Here is a 22,243-nt window from a genome sequence, read left to right as displayed (position 1 = left end):
TTTTGTTCCTCTCGGAGGGAGTTGCGTTTCACTTCCTGGCCCCTGCGCTCCTTTGTCTCTGGCCAGGCTCCCCAAGGATTCTCGCGGGTCCGGACACCTGCAGGTGGGCGCCGCGGGGCTGCCGGGCGAGCGGAGGCGCCTGTGCCCGGGAACGCGGTGCTCCCCGCGCGGGGCCGCACACGGGGTCAGGAACGCGGTGCTCCCCGCGCGGGGCCGCACACCAGGGCCGCAGGGTCAGGAACATGGGACGCACATGGGCCCTGCAGGGTCAGGAACATGGTGCTCCCTGCGCAGGGACGCACACGGGGGCTGAAGGGTCAGCTCAGCAGCACGGGGGGAACCGGCCGCATCCCAGCCTGCGGGCATGGGAACGAAGCTCTCCTCCTTGCTTAAAGCACCTGGGTCTTGGCTTTTTTGTTGTTGCTGTCGTTTTAATCAGGTGCCTTTCTCTCCTTTGCAGCCCCACTGTGCTGCCGGGAAGGACCTGAGGCGGTGACGGCGAGGGCTGGGCGCAGGGATGGTGAGAGGGAGGCGAGCGCTGCCGGCCGTGCTCTGGGCCGCGCTGGTGCTGCTGGCAGCCCCGCGCTGGGCCCAAGGGCAGGAGGAGAAGCCCTTTGGGGAGGCCTGCCTGGACCACTTCACCACCGGCATGCCCGACTTCGTGCTGGACACGGATGCCTCTGTCCAGAACGGAGCCACCTTCCTGTCGTCGCCCCAGGTCCATCGGGGCAGGGACTGTGTCCGGGCTTGCTGCAAGGACCCCATGTGCAACCTGGCGCTGGTGGAGCAGCACCCGGGCGCCGGGGAAGACCACATCCAGGGCTGCTTCCTCCTCAACTGCCTCTACAGAAAGACTTTCGTGTGCCGCTTCGCCAGGAAGATGGGCTTCCTCAACTACGTGAAGAGGAACGTGTACGATGCCTATTTATCAATGCAGGAGCGGGGGTTTGGCGGTAAGGTGCCACGAGCGGGTCGGTGGGTGCAAGCTCGGGCTGCAGCAGCATTAGGGACCACGAGCGCCACCTCTTCCAGGGGTGGCTTGAGCGGCCGTGATACTGCATGGCCAGGGCAAGGGGGTATTTAATACGGGGAGACCCTCCACCACAAGGGTTTTCTGTAACCTCCATCAGCTCACCTGAAATTCATGCCTCAGTTTACCTGCTGGTGAATGGAGAGGGAGTCACTGCTCAAACTCTTTGAAAAGGGTGGGGTGTTTACGGAATGTGGCATTTGTTTCGCTGCTTGACAACCTGGAGAAAAAGGAGTTGTTTTTCCTCTCCCTCCCCTCCCACGGGTAGTTGAGGCTGGAAAGTGAAATCCTGCAAAATCCAAGCAGCACCGCGTTTTAAAGGGCTGTGTTAATCTCTTAATTGCCTGGGGGCAGGAGGCAATCCACTTACCTCTTCTGCTGCCAGTGTCTGAATCTTGTGAGAACCAGCCTGGGTGGTGAGGGGCCTGATATGGCTGGAATTGGGGGTTTTGCTCATTGCTGCTGTGGCAGAAAGGAGTCCTGAGCAGGGCTCATTGAAGAACTTTTGGATTGGGGGGTGGGTTTCTCTCTCTTCCTCCTCCCCCTCCCTCTTAACTTGCTAGAAGATTGCACCAGTGGAGAGGAATCCTGATGGGAATTAAGCTAATTTGTAGCTGGGCCACTTGTTTTGCACTTTTGGTCTCCAAAAGGTGCAGAAACACCTTAAAAAGCCGGGGGGAGGCTAAGAAAACCACAAAACAGAGCAATTGTCTTGGAGGAAGCCCAGCAAGGCTGGAATATCTCTAATTTGACTGTGTCTTTGGCAACCGTAATTGTTTTTATTGTTGTTGTTGTTGTTGCTGCATGTTGATGCATGGGCCGACATTTTGAGGGGACATTTGAGCAGGTAATCCTTCTCCCTCCCTTCCCTGACCTCCCTGGGTGTGGGAAGGAAGCAGATGTTAAGATAACAAGGGGAGCAGCACTGGCGCCGGGCAAGGTCTCTCTGGGGTGATCCCAGTGCTGTTGTGGGATATGGAGGTGCTGCAAGGTGCAATTTCACCAACCCCCAAAGTGACCTCTTCTGTCATTCTTAGTAGCAGTGCAGGGGTTTCAAAGTAGGACCATGTTCCTTGGGTAGGCCTTGCAGGTCACTAGTTTTAGCAGCAATGTGGCAGCGTTTCAGAGCCTTGAGGTAAATCCTTAGCTCACTGTTGCAATAGTTGCATGTCCCTTCCAGGCTTAAAAACCTTTCCACAGCAGCTGCAGTTAAAGAAGAACCTAAAGTATCTTTGCATCTTTAGCACGTCTCTAGGACTGGAAGCTGCATGCTGGCCACATGCTTTGTTGTAGGAGGAAAAAGGAATACATCACCTCCAGTACACCCTGATTTCACAAGATTAGATTAAAATATAAAGCACTGTTGAGGGATTCAAGCTCTCCACTTCTGTGGATCAGCAGCTCCTGCAGCATGACTGCAGGCCTCCTCCTTCCTACGGGCAGCTCTTGGGAAAGCACTCGCAGGCCCCTGGGTTTTCAGGCCGCCACTAGCACTGTGCTTGCCATGCCAGCCAGTGGGCATTTTGGAGAGCCTGTGGGCTAGGCAAAAGGAGCTGCAGCAGCCGCGTTTGGAAACCAGAGTGTCTTCTGGAGCGTGCCAGAGATACATGCAGGTGCTGCCTTGCGGACCAACCCCAACACTACTTTGATACGTTCTGGGCTTGCTGTAGTGGGCAGGGAAACCGAGGCGAGCTTATCTGTGAGAAGAGCAAAACATCCTAGAAATGCCGTGGTAGGAATGCTGCCGGGAGCCTGCCGAGCAGGGCAGGGTCCTCCTCGCTCACGTGGGGTTTGCGCCAGGGTGCGTGTGGGAAGGGCCGGGCTCCTCAAGGGCCTGGGCTCCTCGGTACCCTGCAGCACCCAGGGTGCTTGGCAGCTCGCTCGGTGCGTAGCAACAGAAGCTGGGAACGTGGCTGCTCCTCCACCGAGGGAGCGTTTTTGCATCACATTGCCACATTTGTGCTTTGCTATGGTGGGAAATTCATTTCCCTTCTCTGCTGAAATCTTTAGGTATCCTCTTTGGTAGTGAAAGCTTCCCATTTGCCTTCAGGGCCATCAAAGGACTATTGTTATTTAGCTATGCAGAGCTGAAAAGGTGTTGTTTTACCAGAGAAACAGTGAATAATAGATATAAAACAAACTATACTAGATGATCCTCCTCCACACTGCAATTGATTAAACACTTAGGAATGCAGATGTCGATTTGGGTTCAGATCCGGGAAAAAAAAAACCCACACACACAGACACACAAAAAAAACCCTTCCAAATCCCTCCAGGTGTCATATTGGAACTGGGTCAAGACAGGAGGAACCCAGCACAAATAATGGGCTTGTCCTAGCAGGAGGGGCAAGTGCCTCACTTCCGCTGAGTGGGAGAGGAGAAGGAATGCCGGAGCGTAGGTGGATACAGGAGACCAAATTAACAAGCCCCTGGGCATTGGCCCTGTCCGTCTGGGAACAATAAGGAAGTTCTACCTCATTTTTGCTTCAGCACCTTTCTAGGTTCCTGAGGTGCCAGGGACAGTGAAACCACTGTTAAGGAATCTGTTTTTCAGTGCACCAGGTTTCCTCCTAGAATGTTTATAGGCAAGAAACTTGACTCAGATTTTGCAGCAGAGACCAAACTGTCTGGTTTGCCTACAGTTGTGCTGTATCTCCATTAAAACTCCAAGTTCTGTGGCTGTTTTGGTGGATATGCTGTTGTCAGCCCCTGCAGGCTGCGCTGCAAGAAGCTCAGGGGAACTTAGACACTGCTTTATAACCCCTTTATCTTGATGTGCCGTGAGTTCTCCTAAGACAGGGAGAACTTCAGGGTTTGTTCATGTGATGGTCTCCAGGGTTTGTTCATGTGACAGTCTCCAGATGTTTGCTGTAATAATGAGAAGCAGAAGCACATGGTTTTTCTAGTGAATACAGACATATTTATGTAGTTTGCCTGTCCCAGCAGGTGAAGCCAAGCAAAAACTTAGCAAAAACCAAGCAAGACCTACAAGACTACCCCAGGGAGCACTCCTGTTGAATTAAGAGCTTTATATCTGTTGAAAAGGAGACTAGATAATACTTGAAAGGGAGAGCACAGCTGGGGGCTGTGGAATAAACAGATTTTGAAGTGTCTCCTGAGCCTGAGGAAAACAGCAGAAATCTAGGAGAGTTTTACAGGAAAGCATTGCATACGCTTGCCCTGTTCTTGCTTTTCCCCAGGCATCCACACGCAGGTTGGGACTGGGTACAGACATAGATGAACCCTCAATCTAAGCCAGTGCAGGCACTCTTGTGATGTTGTGAGTGAAAAAAAAAAAAGTGAATATTGGCAAAAATGAATATAAACAATGAAATTCAGATTTTATACATCATCTATCTTCAATATTCTTCTGCTTTCTGTGTGAAAGGGTGATGGCAGCTTGGCTCTGTCTCTTGCCTCCTCCAGCTAATGTAAAGCCTGAAGTCCTTGATGGTGTCGATAAAAGGCACTGTCTTCTTAAATCATTTCCCAGCCTGAACTTTGATGCGAGTCTTTATGCCTTGCTCATTCGGGAGGGGCAGGCTCACCACGCATTTTATTGGCAATAACAGAGGCCAGTGTTTAAGTAACCACTACCTGAGCTTATTCTGGTCTAGGCAAACCAGTTTGGGGTGTGAAACTGGAAAATAACCTCCCTGAACCTTTGTCCGTTTCTTGAACTGAATCTTTTGTGGTGGTAATGAAATGTGTGGTGATACTATTCCTGTTGCATTTAGGGGAAAAAAAAGGAAGTGCTGGAGGCGCAGCAGGATTCAGAATGTGTCTGGTTTTGCCCACTGTGGATAGAGATTTGCAGGTTAAAACCTCAAGAAGGTATCCAAATGGGAGACCCCTTAAATTCATATCCATCTTGGAATGTTTGGTCTCACACCAGTTTCTGTTCCTCAGGTACCATATGACTAAAATGAACAATGCCTGGACCCAGGCCTAGGCTGAGACAATTCTGGTCACTAGGCCTCCCCTCGGCACATGCTGATAAGTCCTGAGCTAGCTGAGCATCCTCAAATGCCCCCAGCACCAGCAGGGAGATGAGGGCATTGCAGGTTCCAGACCTATATCAGACTCATAAACAGGACTTAGACTCATAAACCTATTTATACCAGAAAAGCCCTTGGAGATAATCTGATCCAAGCCCCTGCTCAGAGCACAGTGACTTCTAATTGCTGTGAAATTGTTATTTATGATGCAAAATTTACTGAAGAGCTGCATGTGGTGGCTACCTCAGTCTATTTAAGAACACTGGAGAAACAAACTACTAAAGTGGCACAAGGACCCGCAGGAGAGTCGTTTCCTCTCCCTGTTCAAGCAGATCAAACCGGTTTCCAACATCCTGAGCAAGGATGAAGAAAGGAGGGAGCAGCAGCTTCAACTATTCTGAACATAAAATCCTTTCTGTTACACTGCATTGTCACAGAGAGGTTAAGGTGACCTGCCGTGCACACCTTTCACAAGCCATTACAGAAAAGGCCTCTAGAAACTAATGCCAGCTGGGAGCCACTTTGCTCTGAGTTGTCTAAAAAACTACATTTGCAGTGGCTTTTTGTAGTGTAGTGTGGTGGATTTTGTAGTGGTTGCTATCTTGTCACCAGTAGGATGCATCCCTATGGAAATGGTACATTGGTCTGTATTTCCCTTTCTCCTAGAAGTGTACTGTGTGGCATAGTTCCCTTCCCCTTGCACACCTCATTAGTCAAATTAATATTGTTTCTGCTGGCACAAACATCTTCCTTCGTTATCTTAGCCTGTTGCTCTGGAGAGGTTTGTGGGGTTGATGAGAGAGATTGGAATGAACACTCCTTGAAAGCTCTTGGCTCCCGGGCGACTTCCTTGGGAGTGATGGAAGAGCAGCACTTTACCATTTGCAGCACTCCTGTCTGCCCCGTCCACGATTTCTTGGGCTTTTCCAAGGGGCGGATCCCAGAGGCTGCACATCTGATGGACACTGCTCTGCCCTGGGATTTGGGTGCCTCCCGCACCCCTCTCTGTAACTGCCCTGCCCTGTGGCTATGAGCAGTGACTTCTGTCCTCAGCAAGGTGTAAGCAGCACTCATCTCATTTGTAAGCTCTCCTGGAATTGCGGAGAGAGGCAGGTCCCTTCTTCCACAGAAAGAATAAGGCAATATGAATCTTTTCTAGATTTTTCTAGCAGCAGTTTCAAAACATATTGGCATCTGGGTCTATAGATCCATGAGCACTGGAATGGAGGAAATCTGTTTTTCTGTAAATGCATATCTCAAGGGCTTTTGGTATCTGGGCCCCAAAAGAAACTTCCCCATCTGGGGGATTTGCAAAGACTTCTCCTCTCTCAGGATTTCATTGACACCCAGATCTTCTGCTAGGTAGGTCCCTAGTGAGGATCTCTCATTCCCCAGAGGTTTTGCAGCCCTTGTAGGAACTAAGTATCTTTATTATCTCTAGATATTTTTAGACATCTGTTCCACTGTCAAGCGGCAAACCATTGGCTGCATAACTGAAGCCAGGCAAATCATTGGCTGCATAACTGTTAAAAAACAGGGAGATGAGGCGGGGAAGGAAGCAAAAAACAGGGATTAAGACCTGAGTACGCCTTGAATAATCTTTGTTAGGGGAATTTTGTTTCTAAGTTTTCTGGATTTACTCGCTCAAGCTTTTTCTCCAGCTCCATAGGATACTTCCCTTTCCTGTGTGTAAATGAAAGCTGAAGTTCTCACTTAATAATGTGGCTGTAGGAGCTGGTGCTTTAAAGTAAAAGTATGACCTAGAGTAGCATCATAAAGCTTTAATCTCACTCTTAATTACAGACATTTGCTGAAAACTTCCATCATCAAAAGAGCATATTATAATAAAGGTAACTTTTGTTTTTCAAACAGGCTTTCAAAGCAGAAAGAGATGAAGGGACAAGCTCCCTTCTAAGAGCTGCTTATGGGTATTTACTGTGGTTCAGTGAGTGCTTGGTTATGAAGCTTAGGTGGAAAATGAAATGCCTTCAAAGTGAATGTGCCCATTCACGGCTGGCAGCGGAGCCAGGGAGACCCACGCTGCCACTAAGGGCTTGATACAGTCACTCTGTAACATAAATAGTTGCTCATTTTTCTAAAATTCTATGACAGAAGGAGAAACTCAACTCCCCTGAAAATAATTTTCCCATTTTTAGTGAAAATTCTCTTTGGTAGTCGGATGCATGCAAGCAAAGCCTCTGTTCTTCTGGAGATGAGCGGAGTTGGGGAAATTTGCTCCTCAGAGGCAGAATGTGCAGATCTAGCTGAAATGTGAATCACAACTGACCTTTTACTTTGCTACTTAATCCACAACCCAAAGCAGATAAATCGACGTGTGGTGAAGTGTTTGGCATGTAAGCGGTTAAAATGCAGAGGGCCAGTGCCATTTGGCATTGTTACAAGTTAATGGCCAGTCTCTGTGATGCTGAAGAACTGGTCCTTCCTTGATGTAATTTGGGTTGTCCAATAAGCCCAGTCTGGCAGGAGGGTGGCTGGGAATGGGCTGTGTTCCTCAGTGCCAGGAGCCTGGTGTTTGCATGGGAGGAACTGCAGGGATGTGACCCTCATCCACTGCTCATGGGTGCTGTGTGCAAGGTGCATGTGGGGACTCTTCACCTCTGATTCCCTGTTTGGGAAGTGGTGCAGGCTCCAGTCATTCCTTTGGTCTATGGATATTGGCTTCAGCAAGCTCAGGTGAGTTACAGCAAAGCATCATTTATCTGTTCTGCTGGTCCTGCTCCCTGCCCATGGCTTGTTAGGCACTGTTTGGCGTCTTGTTTGGTGTTTTAGGTAAAACAGGCTGATTGAGAAGGGATCTGTGACTGTGACACGTAGCCCATAGGGACAAAGCAGCAGGGAGCTGTGCCTCGGGAAAGCACATCAGGGTGCTCCCCTCTGCCTCTAATGTGGGTAGCATGTGATGGGCAGCAAAAGGAAAGGTTTCCTTCACCTGTAACTTTTCTGGTGGCAGAAGCATGTGTAAGGTCAGGGTGGAATTAAAGTTTTCATTCAGTTTCAGCATCCAAAAATACTAGAAAATTGAAGATTCAGAGTGAATATGTGGTAACTGTCTGGAACGCATTACAAAACCTCTGTCCTACTCAGTGATGGAAGAACTGCAGAGTAATTTGTTTTAAATGTCATTTTTGTTTGCAAATATGCCTTAATTGAAAGGCCTCTTTATAAGGCTCTAGCAAGGGTCAACAACTGGGACTTGAATCTAGAAACATTCCAACAGGAAATAAGGTGCAAGTTTATATCAGTAAAATTAGTTAGCTGCCAGAATAGTTTTCCAAGGGATTTGGGCTCTAATCCTCTTCTTTAGTCATAGTTGATAGAGCCATATAATGTATAGTGGCTTATAGCTAGTTTATAAATGACAGTTGATGTTTTTCCAAAAGGTTCAGTTTGAACTTGGACACTGAGTGTAGGGCTTGGTGCAGGAGCTCCTGGGTGGAGCTCTGTCCTCTGACCGTGCAGGAGGCTTGTGAGCAGCCACGTTCAGACCCAAAGACGCTGGAGGTGTCATTGTGTAGGTTATTCCTGGCGGCGTGGGCACAGATCAGGTTTCATTTTTTACATCTAACTGTCTGCTAAAGTACTTAATGGCCTGTGGATGGCTGCTGATGAGATGATACACTGAGTGGCACAAAATATTGTTTGCAGGAGGAGCATTTGTATGTGCTTTTCAGTGCATGTGGCATGAGAGATAAGACGGAGGAAAACTATTTTCAGTCCCAATCTCGGATTACCAAGGACTGTATAAGTACATCAATATAATGTTTAGAGATCCTGGGGGGAGAGATAAGAGTCAGTTCCACATTCCTTAATAGCCACGTGAAGTCGTGTCCTGCGTGGAGGGGTGGAGATTGCCCTGTGCTGGTGTAACTGTTAGAAGCGCAGTGCCTTTAGCCAGACACACTCTCTTATAGTGATTCCTGTGGGCAGAAATAGCCAGGTAGGCAACTGGCTCAAAGGCACAACTGGAAGGGGTTGCGGAGTTACTAAATTAGTGAGGGCAGCAATAATTGTGTTGATTGCCTGTTGCTTGCTCAGGCTGCAAGAAGCACAACTGTAATAAAGTAATTTTAATAATTAGCAATGGAAGTCTGTCCTCATTTAGACTGGAAAAGTCTTCCTCTCCTATCATGAAGACCATTCTTCAGCCTCTTACCCAAGCTGTGCTCTGTATTTCTTCTTCAGATGATCATCCCCCGATAGCCCGCACCGGGATGAACATGAAAGTACAGCCGGGCGAGGTGGTGTTGCTGAGAGGCACCGAGAGCACCGATGACCATGGGATTGTCAGCTACGAATGGAAACAAATCCATGGAGACCCCTCTGTGGAGATGAAGGTAGGCAGCTACACGGAGGAAGCAACTTGCCCGTTTTTATGTGTGGCCTGCATCAAATTGGGCTCTCACAAATGATGTCTTAGGGGTCACCTTGTCCTTCTGCCTTGCGCCAAGAGCTTGTCCTCCAGAGGCATGGCATGTGCCCTGTGCTCACTGCCCTTCGTTCCGTGCCCTGCTAGGAGCCACTGTCGCTGAGCTGCTGCAGGGCTCGGGCTGCCGACACCACATTCCCTGTCTGTGTCTGTGCAGTGCCCGGCCTGCCCTTGTGCGTGTGTGCATGAGCACAGCAGCTGCAGGGCAAGAACCAGCCCTGCTCCTGAGTCAATATTTCTACAAGGGACCTGCCCTTAGTTTTTCTTTGCTCTACTTTGGTGTGTCGCCTCTTTGAGCCCTGAATAACCCAGGCTCTTCTCCTCTTTTTCTGAACTTTTTGCAGACTTTCTGTCTCTTTAGAATGTATGCTGAGAGGGCTGTGGAAATCTGGAAATGCTCCCTGCACTTTCCTTTCCCCTTCCTCCAGTGAAAATAATGTTCAGAAAAAAGAAAAAAAAAGAGAGAGGAGTCCTCTGTTATTAGCATCCCTTCTCTGTTCTTCCTCCTTACTGCTCTGATCTTGTGGGAAAGTAGGAAGTGTTTGAACACAACAAAAATATTGATGTGAAATATTTTAGAGCAATGCCTAGAGATATCACAACTGCTGCACTTCAGAATCCTCTTTCACTGGCCCTTACACTTCAGTACAAATTTACTATTGTTCTTTAGTCTGATTAAAATAACATGTGGCCATATGATGTTCTCTAGATACATACCCCAAAAGGCAGAGAGAGCATGGAAATGGGGGCCCAGTGTTGTTGGTAGAGATAGGGAAAATGTTTGTATCAATAATACCAAAGCTTTCTATTCTGACAGTAATTTCTTTCAGAAACCTCTCAGCAAACAAAGCAATATTCATTGCATATCCATCTTTAAAACTAAATACATTGTCACATTCAAAATGAAGGAGAATACTTACCCACTAAATAAATGATTCATAATGTTTTCCACTTAAAAAACCCAAAATTTAAACTTATTTCAGTCTTCTCTAAAAATGGCTTTATTTTTCCAGTATATTTTCAAAGTTTTTCAAAGTTTGCCAAAATGTGGAATTTCTGATAGAGCTTGTAGTATTGTTTCTCTCCCCTATTCCATGTGGACACCAGCAGTCAGAATCCAGCCCACAGGTTTGGGGGAGGTTGTACAGTACTGAGATATTTTTAATGCCAGACTTCTCATGGGAGGTTTCCAGGCGAGCTTCTTTGGGGCTAATGCAACAGTCCTACAAGCCTTTCATGGCTCCATTCACCCCTTCGTTCAATGTTTCTCTGCATAAACTCTCTTTTTGCGTTCTCAGATACTGGAAGAAGATCAGGTGGAAGTCTCCAACCTGCAGATGGGGATTTATGTCTTCCAGCTTACAGTCACAGATACAGCACAACAGCAGGACTTCGCCAACTTCACCATCCTAGTGCTGAATTCCGAGCAGACTGAAGGTGAGCCCAACCCCACAGCCATCCAGCTGGAGTCTGTGACAAAACTGCCCCAAAGCTGGGTGCTGCTCTGGCATTGCCAGGCCTCTGTTAAGAGCCTGAATGGGAGACAAGACTTGTATGTCTTTTTTTTTTTTTTGTAAAAAACGGTATTTGAACCAAGCAGAAGAAGACCTCTGCATTCATGAGGTCTATTTTAGTGTTTCCATGCCCTCTTGCAGAAGTGGGAGCTTGCAATAAACTGATAGTCTCTGTGTGCCATGCTGGGTGACCCCAGAGTGCCTGAAGACTGAAGCTGAGGGAATAAGAGAGACAGAGAATGCAAACTGTTGTGTGAACTACATGGTTTGCTGGGAAGGTCCTAATTCCCTTCACCTGCACCATAGGTGGAACTATGAGCATGATGTGCAAAGTGGCCTGGGCTTTATCTGGATTTTGTACTTCCAAAGGCTCTTTCAGTCTTTTTCAGTCTCTTCTATGCTACTCGGGACTTTAGATATCTTTCAGTCAGGTATTCATCCTGTTAAGGTACCTTACTCTGCAAGATTTTTTCTTATGCATATGTGAAGATAAAGCAAAGTAATCAGACCTTTCTATTAACTTTTTTGACAGAGCATTGTTTGACTCCTAAGAAGGTGGGTCGATGTCGGGGGTCTTTTCCACGTTGGTTTTATAACCCAAGTCTTCAGCAGTGTGAGCCATTCATTTTTGGGGGCTGCAAGCCCAACAAGAACAACTACTTACGGGAAGAGGAGTGTAAACTTGCCTGCAAAAATGTTAAAGGTGAGTCTGTTTCAAAATTCAACCTCTTCTTTCTCATAGGACTGGTGATTCTGTGGGCAGATAGAATATGAATTAGGAGAGCTGAGAAGACCAGGTTATTTACTAACAGGAGTACTGCACTGCCAAGGATCTGGTCCAGCTCCTGGAGCACAGCTTCCCTGTCTGTGTGCCAGTCAGTAGGAAATGTTATCAAAGATAATTTTAGAATCTCTAACCAGAGTAGACAACAGCAGCAGGAAGCAGGTTCATTATGCTTGCAAGATGCATTCTAGGACTGTGTGCCCATGGCGTCCACAGAAACCTCCCCAGAATCCTAGTGCCACATCCTCGACCTGCATTCAGAGGCTGGTGTTGTGTTGTGGGAGAGGTAGATGTGCCTCCCCTTGCTTCTCACCCCTCAAATTTATGTCATAGTTGTGTCTGTGGATGGCTTAACACTGAAGGATTTTTCAGGGTGTAGCTAGCAATAAGAACTTTGCCTTGTCCCTTTGCAGTCCTGCCTCATATAGTTATTGCTCATATGGGGTTCTCTGGATTGTGAAAATTTGCATTTCTACTCCCCATCCCTATAGAGGTTTGTTTCAGGGAAAAAAAAAAGATACATTTCTTAGATAAGGCATGAAGGCAGTCTAAATCCGATCCTGAGCTAACAGTGTAATATATTGGTGATTTCATTTTGTTTTTCCTGTTCTCTCTTCAGGTTCTGTTGGTGGACGACAGCAGCCAGGTAAGCCTCTTGTACCACCACATAATCATGTATTCTGTGTATTCTCAGACTTAGTTTCTCATATTCATTCCCATGGCTCTTTAACTAACACTCAGTGTAGAAACAAGGCATTGGAGAGGGATTTCTCCACCATGCCTTTCATTTTCGAGTCATAGGATAATTCTGGTTGGAAAATACCTCTGGAGGTCCCACCCACTGCTCAAAGCAGGGCCAGTAATGGATCATATCAGGTTGCTCGGGACTGTGTCCAGTCCAGCTTTGAGTATCTCTGAGGAATGAGACTGTGCATTCTCTGTGGGCAACCTGCACAATTGTTTGACCACCCTTATTATGATTTCTTTTTCCTATTACCAAATCAGAATTTCCCTTGCTGCAAATTCCTCTCATCCTATTATTGTGCAACTCTGCAGAGTCTATCTCTGTCTTCTCTGTGGCTTTACATTAGGCCATGTCCTGCAACCCCTTGGGGAGTCTGTTGGGTTCATTCCAGTACACTAACGTCTTTCATGTACTGGGCAGCCCAGAATTGGGCACAGTGTTCAACACGGAGGACAATTTTTGGAGTAGAGGGGGCTAATTGCTTCTCTCTGCTGGGTTACACAGCCTGGGATGCAGCTGGCCTTCATTGCCACGGGGGCTCACCACTGACTCATGTTCAGCTTGTCCATCCTGATGCTGGGTCTTTTTCTGCAGAATTGCTTTCTAGCTCACTGGTGCCTGCACTGTCGCCTGGAGTTGTTCTTTCTCAGGTGTGGGACTTTTACTTGTTCCTTAGCCTTTCCATTTGCCTTTGCCTTCTCTGAGGCATGTCTCCAGCATGCCAAGGCCTCTCTGCATGGCATCTCTTCCCTGCAGTAAATCAGCTGCTCCTCCCGAATTCAGTATAATTCACAAGCTTGCTCAGGGTGTGCTCCATCCCCTCATCCAGAGAGATTTGCTGCATAATCTTCCTAGGGAATGACATTCAGCTGGCCAGTCTGTAGTTCTCCAGATCCTTGCTGTTCTAGAAGATGGAAGTGATGTATACTATTTTCCAACTATCAGGAACCTCCCCCGATCACCACTACTTTCAAAGATGGTAGAGAGCAGCCTCTCACAGACATCAGGCAGCTCTCAGCATTCTTGGATGCCGCCCACATCATCCCATGGACTTACATTTGTCCCCTTTGTTTAAGTGGTCTTTAATGTGATCGTGATTCTGCTATAGGCCAGGCTTCACCAGGAAGAGTTTACAAATGGGCCAGGGACCTGGAAGAGTTGAGGGCAGACCTTCCCTGTAAAGACTGAGGCAAATATGGCACTGAAGACCTCAGTGCCTTCTGCATCCTTTGTTACCACGTCCACAGCCCAACAGAGGAGAGCACTTTCGATTTCCTAAACCTTTCTTATGCAAGTAATATGCCCATGGAAGCCATTCATGTTGCACCTCACGTCCCTTGCTGATTCAAGTCTAGCAGAGCTTTGGCTCTCTTAATTCAATCACTGCATGGTTGGGCAGTGTCTCCGTATTCCTGCTGGCTAGTTTATTCCTGACTCCACCTTCTGTGTGGTTATTTTCTTAGAGGAAATGTAGAAGTGGTTTTGTTGTTGTTGCTGTTTTCTTTTGTGTTCAGGATAACATTGAACAGACGCCTTATCCAATCTGTCTTGTTTGCCAGTCCTATCACCAACTTTTCAGTCCTTCATAAAACATCCATATGGCAGAGGAAAAATATATATTTTAATGAATTGTCTGAACTGTTTCTGGTGCAGTGTGCAATGGGAACTGTCATCCCCGCACCTTCAGATGCAAGGATGGCTGTTGCATTGATGCCTATCTGGAATGTGACGAAACCCTAGACTGTGCTGATGGATCAGATGAGATGTATTGTGAACAATGTAGGTACTTCACATTCTGACTTATAAACCCTGTTTGCACAGGAGCAAGTGTAATCTAAGTTTTATTTACTGGCTCAATGCTTTCTGTTGCCTTCTGTTCTCATCTGCTTATGCTGTATTACCTCTTTGAAAGTATTATCATCTTTCCAGATTCTGCCATCTCCCCTAACCCTGCTGATTGCAAGAGCTGATCATACTTCTGGGATTTCTCCTGCCTCTTGAATACTCTTCCACTCTCTTCTCCGTATCTGTCTGCAGTTCTTCAGAGCCTGTCCACTCCTTGCTTTCTGGTACTTTCCCTCTGAATGACCTAATGCTTGGAGGTGATTAATAAAACCATGAATTCTCCCAATCCATTAATTCTTGTATCTTACTGTCCCCTTGACAACCTTACACTATGCTATGGTAAAGGCACAGCAGCTAACTGCTGAAGCTTGTAATCCTGTCCTCCTCCCTTCTGACAATTGCCATTGGAAGTGGTGGGAGGCTTCAGCTTTTCTAGGCTACAAGCACTTGGCTACAGTGATGTGACACTAGTGCTTAGTCATAGTGTTGGAGCGATAGTTCCCTCACTTCTTTGATGGAAAAAAGCTAAAAAAGCGACTTGTGTTTAGCTTCGCTTTTGTTAGCTTCTGTATTTGTGGAACTGAAACTGGGAATCCTACTTACATTTTAATTTCCGGAGTTTATAAACTCAATTTGTATCTCCCTTTCCTTGGCTTATGATAGCAAAGGTATCTGCAGGAAAGCTCTTTCTGTCCACATTTGTATGGGTAGAAGCATTCTTTTGGTATTCAGCTGGGGAGGGTAGTTTTAGCATGAAATGTTTCTCTTGCAGATGCTCGTGAGTTCAATAGACTGCAGAAAATCAATATCACAAATGAAAAAGGTAGGTACTGTCAAGAGCATGTAGGCTGACTGTTTTGGCCTCCTTCTCCAGTCTTCTGCTCTATGGTAAAACTGCTTTCCTGACTAATTCAGAAAAGGTGTAGTATCTAGACAGTCCCAGTGGTTGTAGTCATATTAAAATGATCAAAGACCTGTCCTCTGACCTCGAGTACAGCTATTTATAGCCAGGTTTCACTCATATGTCTAAATTCTTTCCACCAAGGTGGTCTCATCCATATGGCCTGTTGGACACAGCACCTGTCCTGTGCTGTACCCTGCAGACTACCTAGCAGCGTTTGGGAAATAGCACAGATCAAAGCAGGGTGGAGGACATAGCAATTACATAGTATGGGTAATCATAGAAAAGATCCCCTGCCTTTGTCCTGTTTACCCCAGTATAGACCCTGGTGATGCCACTGAGCTAAAAGAGTATATCCCAAGTCAGTTTAATGCAGCTTGCTTTTAGTGAAGACTTTAACCAGACCAGTTTCACAGGCACCATCATTTATGCTTCACCTGTATTCCTTATTCCACTAGTTACACACTCTTCATATGACTGTATCCCTTGTGCCTTCCTGAGAAGGACAAATCATTTCTTCAGGGGACTGAATTCAAGGTCTAGCATGACTGCACACTCTGATATTTCTGTTTCCTAGTTACTGGTCAGGTTTACAGGCAGATAGCAGCTCAACTAGGCCATGCCCAGTTTTAAACAGTTGGCAGCTGGACAGTGGGACCTTGAGAGACACTGGTCTAACCACGAGTTCTCTGTTCCAGAGGTGCTTAGGCTTTTTTAGCTCACACAGAAAATGTTGCTGCTTTGGGAACACACAGCTTGGGCTACAACATCTCTTGCTTTGCTAGGTCACTGTGTGGATTTGCCCGATACTGGACTGTGCACGGAGAGCATCCCACGCTGGTACTACAACCCATTCACTGAGAAATGTGACCGCTTTACCTATGGGGGCTGTGACGGTAACCAGAACAACTTTGGAGAAGAGGAAGAGTGCATGAAGTCATGTACAGGCATCACAAGTAAGCCAGTGTAGCCAGGATTGGATCCTTAAAAATCCCATCTGATTAAATTTTATGGTCCCCAAGAGATAGAAACCAAGAGGGGAGGAAGAGAGGGGAGAAGCAGCCATATTTACATTTGCCAGTACCTGGAGAAGATAAGGAACTATTCATTACTGTTCCCTGAAATGCAAGAATATCCTTGATGGTTAGCATTAAACAAACAAGAGGGAAGGCTCTTCCAGTGTAGGGAGCAGTAAGTGCTCCTGGGGAAGCCAGCAGCAGCAATGAGAGGAATTCAGCCAAAGCATATCCAAGATGAAGCCACCTGCTGCTACTCTTCTGAAGCACCATGCTATAAACAGTCTTATCCCTTGTTTTCATTTCTCCTTATAAAATGTTTTTCCCATTTCTTCCTATTCAGAAGCAGATGTCATTGGCCGGAGATGGGAATCATTTGAGCACCAAACTGCTAGCTTAAGTGAGTAACACTTACTTAACTCTGTCTCCCTACAGAGATTATTACTTTTACTCTCTCCTGAAAAGTATTTTGCCTTTACTTGAAATTAATAACCTCCCTACCACTGTCTTTTTAAGTTGAGGGAACAGTCTGGTACACTAACAGTAGCTAAAAAGACACTTCTGAAGACTATGTATCTGTGGTCTGATTTCTTTGCCTGTGTCTCGTCAGCAGAGCCTCTGATTCTCTTTCAGTCAACATTTGCATAAATACTCCGGTGTTCAAAGTCAAAAATAGCAGAGAATGTTTTTTCCCTGGTATTTTTAAGAGTCCTGTTTACATAAGGATCAATTATTTCTCAAAAAAAAATCAAGATCTTGTGAAGAATAACATGCACATTAACTTTTGTGACCCTTCACCACAGTATTATAACATCTCTTTCTTCACTAAAGCAATCCTGATATTTTACATTTCTGTTCAAGCCCCAGAGATTGATTTACCCCCCTGATTCACCCCACCTCTCAAATACATCCCATCTGACCTGTCTGCACTGGTGACACAGGAGTTTGGTCAGCAAGGTAGAAGACTGCCAGCGTGTGTTTGCTCAGAGCACAGCTATGAGCTCTTTCCCCATAGTGTCCCCCCTGCACCTATTGAATCCGCCACAGGTCTCACTCCCCCAACATGATGATCCACTCCAGACAGTGTTAACTCCATCTAGCCATTTGTGAACTCCCAGTTGATTCATGAAGCAGCGTTGGAAAAGGGTTAAATACCCATGTGTGGTCATATCAGCTAGCACCTCCTCGCCTTTAGAGGGCATAGCGCAGCTGAGAAATGATGGGAACTGCAATTTAGATGAGAGAAGCCTGCCATACCCTGGCCAGACCTTTATGCCATGCAGTTGCCTGCCTTCTTCTCTGCTCAGCTTTATGTTCAGTGCCCTTCTCTTTGCCAGCGTAGCTTCTTGAGCAGCTTTTGTGCTTGCTTCTTTCTGACCAGTTGTGCTGCTTTAGGGTAGTGGAACGACCCTTGTAATTTGTGTGCATGTACCTCCTGCAGGTGCCTTTGAGGTGGTGATTGCTGTGCTCCTTGCAATCTGCATCATGGTGGTCCTGGTGATCATTGGCTACTTCTTCCTCAAGAAAAGGAAGAACAGCAGACGCCGTCAGCCAGCCACTGCTACCAACTCAACCCTCTCCACCTCAGAGGACACTACGCACCTGTTCTACAATGGTGCCACCAAACCAGTCTGACCAACAACTTCTCTCTTCCTTCTAGCCCAGCATTGGGGCACTCCCAAAAAGTTTTGGGGTTTTGTCTTTAAATACAGACTTGCACCTGAAGGACATTTTCTGTTAGAAGACGTTTGTAGCATGAGGCCAAGATCTAGCCATGATTTGGCAGTACTATGATTGTTATTGTCCTGGATAACTGGCTGTCCTGGAAACTGAGGAACATTTTGATGCTTTCTGACGGCTGTCCCTTCCCAGCTTGAAACACTTCAGTGACAACTCTGAGTGACATTGTTTTTTTCCTCCTCAAACATGGAGCAGAACTCAGCTGTATTTCCTGAAGGATCCTGAGACTGAATTTGTGTAGCACTCATACTCATGAATGGTGCAAACTCACCATAGCCATCAATTTTTATTTGTGCAGTGCCACTTTCTTCTACCCAGTCTCTTATTTGCCTCCATTTTTTCCCAGACCTTTGCAATGTGGCCTTGCCTTCCACTAATCCTTGTGGTTGTGGTGAGTCTCTTGGCGGTTGTGTGTTTTACATAACCAGCTCAGCCTGTTCTGAGAGCTCTGTGACACTCTCAAGTGTTTTTTGATCCTGAGGTGGACAGAAACAAGGAAACTTCTGTTTTAATCAATAGATTTTGTTTTTTAACATAAAAATGCACCTAGATTTTTTTTTTTGCGTGGCTGCATGCTACAGCCACCATTGCCTTCTCATGAGTTGCTATGTGCTTTTTTTAGCATTAACTCAAACCCTGAAGATATTGATAAAATATTTATTCTTTATCCTTAAGTAAAATGAAAGGAAATGTTCCCACATGTTCCCACATGGCTGTTCCCAGCCATCCTGGCTAATGGTTAAGAGGAGAGTGGCAGGACCAGCTCCCTCAGAGCCAGTCCGTCTGCTGCTGCTGTGCCAGCCGGTGATGCCTGGCGCTCCCAAAGAGGCTGCCTGGAGAAGTCCCGCCAGAGAACAGCTCAGCATTGCAGCTGGGAAGCTGCTTCTGAGGAAGGAGAAGGAGAGGCTGTGGAGAGAAGCACAGTGAAGGAAGGGGATGCAAGGAGGAACCTGCAAGGGATGGCACAGGCCTTGGGTCAGTACCTGAAGGGCAGTATGTACCTGCCCCACGCGCTGAAGCTGCTGTGCGGCCCTGTTGTGCTGCTGAGCAGCGGCCGGGGCAGCAGCTCCCTTGCTCTTGGAGGGAGTCTCTGCTGTCGCTCTTGTTTCCCTCCCATCTCTGCCTGGAGCACAGCCGCTGCCCTGGCACCTGATGTCTCCCACAGCACAGGAGCAGCAGGGCTCGCACTGGAGCTCCCGCACTTCTGCCCTCCCCTTTTTGGTGCAAGGCGTGCCCAGCTCCAAAGGTAATCCCAGGCCAAGAGGCAGCGGGGGAAATTCCCCCCATCTGTAAGGTCCTCTATGTTCAATAGTAAGGCTGTTGTAGCAGGGTACTCCCCGGTTCTGTGTTGCTTTTTTCTCTGAAGTTTCTCTGAAGAGGCTTGCACCGCTGGGAGCTGGAGATTTCTGTTGGCGGCAGAAGCTGCCATTTCCAAAGTGCCTGATAAGCTTCGTTCAGTGTTGGCTTTGCGTCAACTACAAGTTCCCCTTCCTTGCTACTCTTAGAAAATTCCTGCCGTGAAGAGAGGGGAAAGCTTTGTGTGCATGTGTGTATGTATGTATGTGTGTGTGTGTGACATTTACCTTAAATATCTGGACCCTGGTGCACGGGGTCATCCTTTTCAAGGCCAAGGGTGGAGCAGCTCTGGAAGGCTGGGGTGAAGCCACGCTCTGAGCTGCAGCAGAGCAGCACTAGGGGAGCTGCCTCTTCAGGCTGATACCTGGACTGGAAGGGAAGAAACAACTGCCCGCAGAGCCCTGGCCATCGAACTGCCTGCTCCTCGCTTTAGCAGGGGCACTCATGCTCAGGATCCCTGTGGTCGGATACTCCCCTTTCTTGGTCTGCCTAGTGTCATTTCTTCCTTTTTTTCCCCCCTCCTCATAGCCCATTATTGTCTATATGATAAGCCTAAAATCTTGATTTTTTTTTGTTCATTTACTCTGGTAAGAGAAGTTGTAATAAAAAGGAGTTGTTTGTCTTATCTGCCCTGGGAGCGGTTTCTGGGAAGCAGCGGCCTTCAAAGGGGAGGAGGTCGGGTTCCTACAGAGGCTCTCACACCCTGTCGTCATCCCTTCAGACTGCGGCAGCTCCGGGCAGGATGCTCTGGCATTCCTGCAGCCAGGATCCTGTGCTGCTGGGAGGGCCGGGCGTTGGGGGACACGGCACAGCCTGGTGAATGCAGCACTTGTTGGAGAGGGCATGACATGAGGGGGAGTGCTGGGAGTGACACCATTCCTCACTAAGTCAGGGAGAGAGTAGAGAAGGGTGTAACCTGAAACTGGGTTCCAGCTGGTCAGACTGGTTTGGGGTTCAGGCCTGAAACCAGAAGCAGATGCTACAGGCAGGAGTTGCTCTAGCTGTATCTCCAGGCTGGTGATCGCTCAGGCACTGCAATGTAAATTCTGCTAATGAGCAAGGGATATGGGTGCTAAGTAGGCTATTCTACCCCATCTCACCCAACTGGCAGTGCAGGGCCTCTGGAAAGGCCTGTTGAGAGGAGGTTTCCTCTCCTGCACTCCTCTCTGGCTCTCTTTTACTTTATCACCACCACCTCCTTCTCTCACACCTGACCCACACTGGCTCCTGTTCTGCCATTTCAAGGTGTCCCGTTGTCCCTTTCCATGCAATGCGAAGGGCAGCCCAGAGTTATCTACTTAGGGCACAGAGTGGACAATCTGTGCTGAGAACCTGCTGCTTGAACCAAAGCTGCTTCTGATAGTCTCCAGAGAGAGAGAGGCCACGTCCATTTACAGTGTCTTTCTTCCAGTTAAAGCACATCTCTCTGTCTAGGGGCACTAGATGTGGCACTGGCAGGTCTGGCCAGAGCCCTCATGTTGGATTCGCGGCTCATGAAGCACTTTGTCCCACCACCCCAAAAGCCAGCGCGCGCACGGAGCAGCTGCTGGTCTTCCCTGCTGGCCAGTGGGCCCCTGCCGTGAGCACGGGCGGCCCTTGCGGCCTGCTGGTGTGAGGAGGAGAAGGGCAGCGAGGAAGAGTAGCATCTCTGTGCAACGCAAAACACTGCACAGAGCCCTGCAGGCTGGGCCTGCAAAGCTGCACACGCCGGGCTTGGAGACATGCATTGCCCCGGTGCCGCCGTGGGGGGTCAGCACGGGGCTGCGCTCGCAGCCCCAGCGCAGCCTGGGCCGGGCGCTCGCCTCGGAGCTCCTGGCTCCGGGCTGCGGCTCGGCCTTGCGCCAGCCTTGGCCCTCATTTCATAGCCCCTCTCTGCTGCCCATGGGCTGCTGCCTTGCTCACAGGGAACGGCTCTTTCCCCAGGAAGAAACAAGAATTCTTCCAAGAGAAATTCCAACATTCCAAAATTTGCTTATTTTTCAAACTGGAATGAGGGAGCCTAGATTTTGAAACTTTTTACAAGGTAAGAATCCTACGCCTGCAATGTATCATGTGAAAAGGAAACTTGATTATTTTTCCCCTTTACAAGAACCATTAAAAACGATCAGTCTTGCTTCTATTGATAGGTGCATTGGGCTCCTAAATATGAACTCAGAGGCTTTTACCTCCAAATTAAGGAGTCAAAGTCATGCTGAGCCTAGATGTGAACAGAGTCATATCACAGTCATACTCATTCTCCATGGAGCCTTCTAAATTAACAAAACCTAGAATTTCTTAAAGTGGACCAGAAGAAAGATATTTTAGTAAAGCAGAGATTTTGCAGAATTTTTATTAGGTTTAGGAAACACAGCCAAGACTCAAAAAAGGAGAAGTGGCAATAGGCATAAGCTCAGTCTAACCCTAGCTTGTACATTGCTTTTGGAAAACACAAATGATCTTTTCAGTGCTGTAAGAAAAGCGGGGAAAGTGTGCAAGAATCCTCCTGCAGCGCATGCTTGTGCAGGCACCTGTTGTGCTCTTCTTGAGACTTGAGTCTGCAGCCTGTTTTCACTGCAGTTTTCTCTAAGAAGACAACCAATTTCCTGGTGGGCAGAGCAGATACCAGCCTAATCCTGGGGAGAAGTGCCTCTTATGCTCCCTCCTGTGATGACTTAGAGCCTTCTCCAACATGCTCTGCTGCTATAGTTAAAATTAGCAGAGGCCACTGCGGGCTGACAGGGGAGAGGACGCTGGCTGCAGCCAGGGAGAGGACAGTGGTGCACGTTTTCGAGCTGGTTCTGGGATTCCTGACCCGGGCTTTGTCCAAGTCTCAGCTGCGTGAACAGAGGGTGCATGTTGAGCAGCCATTCAGATAAGGGACGCAAAGG

General features: G+C 47.6%; 1 protein-coding gene across 2 annotated transcripts; it reads left to right on the top strand.

Annotated features, from left to right (window-relative positions):
• Positions 1-510: 510 nt before the first annotated feature.
• SPINT1 (serine peptidase inhibitor, Kunitz type 1) lies at positions 511-19,716 on the top strand. Of its 2 annotated transcripts, XM_026033432.1 has the most exons (10): positions 511-953; positions 9,232-9,383; positions 10,774-10,912; positions 11,522-11,692; positions 12,393-12,419; positions 14,172-14,297; positions 15,136-15,186; positions 16,050-16,220; positions 16,624-16,680; positions 17,722-19,716. In XM_026033432.1, the coding sequence occupies exons 1-10, from the start codon at positions 518-520 to the stop codon at positions 17,913-17,915; spliced, it is 1,524 nt and encodes a 507-aa protein (XP_025889217.1). In that variant the 5' UTR covers positions 511-517; the 3' UTR covers positions 17,916-19,716. The 2 variants fall into 2 exon arrangements, with proteins under 2 accessions (XP_025889217.1, XP_025889218.1); XM_026033433.1 differs by lacking the exon at positions 14,172-14,297.
• Positions 19,717-22,243: the final 2,527 nt, after the last annotated feature.

This window comes from Nothoprocta perdicaria, unplaced genomic scaffold, assembly GCF_003342845.1.
Source record: "Nothoprocta perdicaria isolate Ctin4 unplaced genomic scaffold, notPer1 scaffold_129, whole genome shotgun sequence".
NCBI lineage: Eukaryota > Metazoa > Chordata > Aves > Tinamiformes > Tinamidae > Nothoprocta > Nothoprocta perdicaria.
The sequence above is the reverse complement of the archived record's forward strand: the minus strand, read 5'-3'. Positions and strand labels throughout refer to the sequence as shown.

Coding starts and splice junctions, on each gene's coding strand:
- SPINT1 (XM_026033432.1), top strand. CDS start 518: ATGGTGAGAGGGAGGCGAGCGCTGCCGGCCGTGCTCTGGGCCGCGCTG. Junction 954..9,231: donor GCAGGAGCGGGGGTTTGGCG/GTAAGGTGCCAC, acceptor TTTCTTCTTCAG/ATGATCATCCCCCGATAGCC. Junction 14,298..15,135: donor TGAGATGTATTGTGAACAAT/GTAGGTACTTCA, acceptor TTTCTCTTGCAG/ATGCTCGTGAGTTCAATAGA.